The sequence below is a fragment of the Austrofundulus limnaeus genome, unplaced genomic scaffold, assembly GCF_001266775.1.
Source record: "Austrofundulus limnaeus strain Quisiro unplaced genomic scaffold, Austrofundulus_limnaeus-1.0 Scaffold262, whole genome shotgun sequence".
In the NCBI taxonomy this organism is placed as follows: Eukaryota; Metazoa; Chordata; class Actinopteri; order Cyprinodontiformes; family Rivulidae; genus Austrofundulus; species Austrofundulus limnaeus.
The window spans coordinates 479596-481961 of NW_013952664.1; the positions used below are offsets into that span (position 1 = coordinate 479596).

Consider the following 2366-nt stretch of genomic DNA (forward strand, 5'->3'; position numbering starts at 1 on the left):
GAATGACCTATATTTGGAAAATATAGGCAATTCTGACCAGAATGACGAGATAACAGGAAGTCTGATAGAAGCCAACGTGAATTCCTGCCACCTTTAAACAACTTTAACAAGAAAGAATGGTGTAAACATATTTTAGGGTTCTTTGTTAAATCGAATAGAGGCAGCAGCAGCACTTCTGGTGCAGTTTGAAGAACTTTCTGCAGGTAAATTGTGTTTTTACTGGAGAAAAAAGTGACATTCACATGAACGTGTGTGATTTTTTTTTTTTTTTTTTTGAGATTAATGTTTCTAGAAGTAGGCAGCACTCCACTTTTGGGTTTGCTTTGTACAGACCAGCCATTAGCTTGTCAATCCAGTCAGACTTTACCTCAATTTAGAGAAATAAAGKTTAGAAACAGGTAAGATTTGACCTACTTCCTTTTACGTGTTCCCATTTTAAAAGATTTGAACTATCTCTGAAAGTCTATTTTTTTATTTTTTTTACCTGGCAAACACAAAATGAAACAGTTTTATCAAATATGCAACATTTTGGTCAATACTTGGAAAAATAAATGAATTTTGTACATTTATGTGGCCTGCAGGCACTTAAAGATGTGTCAACCTTTAATTTGTAACAAAGCCTCAGAGTAAGAGCTCAGATTTGGACCAGGCTTGGAGGCACTATATTTAAGTGTGTATAGGTGTGTGTGTAGGTGTGTCTGTGTGTGTGTTATTATATTGCAGCAGCACTCAGGAGCTGCGGTGCACAGACTGAGGCGGTCTGAATAAACCCAAAGCTGCTTTATTGGTTTAAAGTGCAGCCAAGAAGATCTCATTCCTCTGCTGCTGTCCTCCTGCACCTGAGCCGTCAGGTTCCACTTCAGCTGTCAATCACTCGCACTCCCAACTCCACCGCACATGTACTCCCTTTTTTGTATACCACACTCCTTATTTGAAAATTTTATAGCTTTCATATCTCCGGTCATGCATTTTTCACTGCGCATCAATAAGCCATGAGGTCAGAGAGTCAGCCTCAGGTTTGTCTCTTTATTTTTTTGTTTGTGCGCACATGACGTGTGCCTTTTTTTTTTNTGACGTGTGCCTTTTTTTTTTGTTTTTTTTTTTTTTTTTTTTTTTTTTGGGTTTTTTTTTTTTTTTTTGGTTCTTTTGGGTGGGGTGGGGGAGTTTAGCAGCGACAGTTCTAATGAAACCAAAGTTTTACATGTAAAATGTGTTTGATTTGATCTCCTCAGTGAAAGCCCCTCCGGCAGGCAGAGCTGGTCCTTGTTCCTGAGCGCTGAAGCCATGGRCAGGCCGGGGGGGTCGGCCGGGCCTCCTCTGGTGTTAGCGATGGGCTTCACCCACCTGGCTCTCGTGTTCCTCTGCGGCGGGGTCTCCAGCTTACTTCAACCCATGCCAAGAGTCTTCCTGTCCTTTGACGGTAAGAAAACCCCCACTTCATCCTCACTCTCTGAAACGTCAGGGCTTGTGATTCCATTGAAAGACCATCCTGCTGCGTCAGACCCCCCCGCCCCCCTACAGGAAGTGGCACTGCCTGTAGGAACCACCCTGAATCTGGTCCTAGTTAAGCTTTAATCACACCCCTCTGCTCTGCGGCAGACCTCAGGGTATCGTTGCAGCCTCTGCTTTTTGAATCTCCAGCTCCGTTTAAATTATAAACAAAGATTATTTCATGAATCTTTGATGCTCYGTTGAAATAGGAGCACGGCGGAGCTTTATGAGGGAGAGTTAAACTGTGGCGTGACCTTTTTTTYTTTTTTTTTCCTCCGGTCGTGTGCGAAAGGCCGGGGTAGACGTTTGATCACCTTTCACCTCTCGCTTGCGGATTAAGCAGCTCAGAGCAGCTGAGTCCGTCAGTCAGGTTTCTGCTTTCAGGAAGACGGAGCAGTCTGCAGCTAAATAAGTCTTTGCATTTTGTTAGCTGGTTGGATCATGTCACGACTTTGTTTTCCATGTATGGACTCACTATTCCCTTTTGTCTTTCTTTTTTAAATTTAATTTATTTTTTTATTTTTTTGCTTTCAGGCTGTCATGTTTCTCTGGTTATAATCTAGAATTATGAGCCAGCTTTCTGTCAAGCTTTCAGACTCTTTTGGCTGTTACATAGAAGCCATTTTGAGGGTGGKGGGGGAATAAATCCCAAAACTAAAAAACAAAGGAGAAGTGTGTGCCAGACTGGATTAAATTAGATTAATTTTTCCCTCTGTGAGATGGAGCAAAAAAAACATGCAAGTGCAGTGAAACAAAGCAGAAATTAAGCTAACAAACAGAGCTGAATAAAGTTTGCTGATAACAAAAAGAAAAAAATTGTACAGGTCCTCTGGACGGGTTCTTCTCTAATGAAACGTTTCGCCTCTCCTCCAAGA

The 2366-nt window shown here is 41.7% G+C and overlaps 1 protein-coding gene across 1 annotated transcript in view; it reads left to right on the plus strand.

Moving 5' to 3' along the window:
• Window positions 1-2366, plus strand: part of sema3c (sema domain, immunoglobulin domain (Ig), short basic domain, secreted, (semaphorin) 3C) — a gene marked incomplete at its 5' end in the record, with an annotated part of 52517 nt that overhangs the window by 3476 nt on the left and 46675 nt on the right. The window contains 1 exon segment of the mRNA XM_014020664.1: window positions 1233-1420. Within this exon segment, the coding sequence (XP_013876118.1) occupies window positions 1285-1420 (136 nt within the window).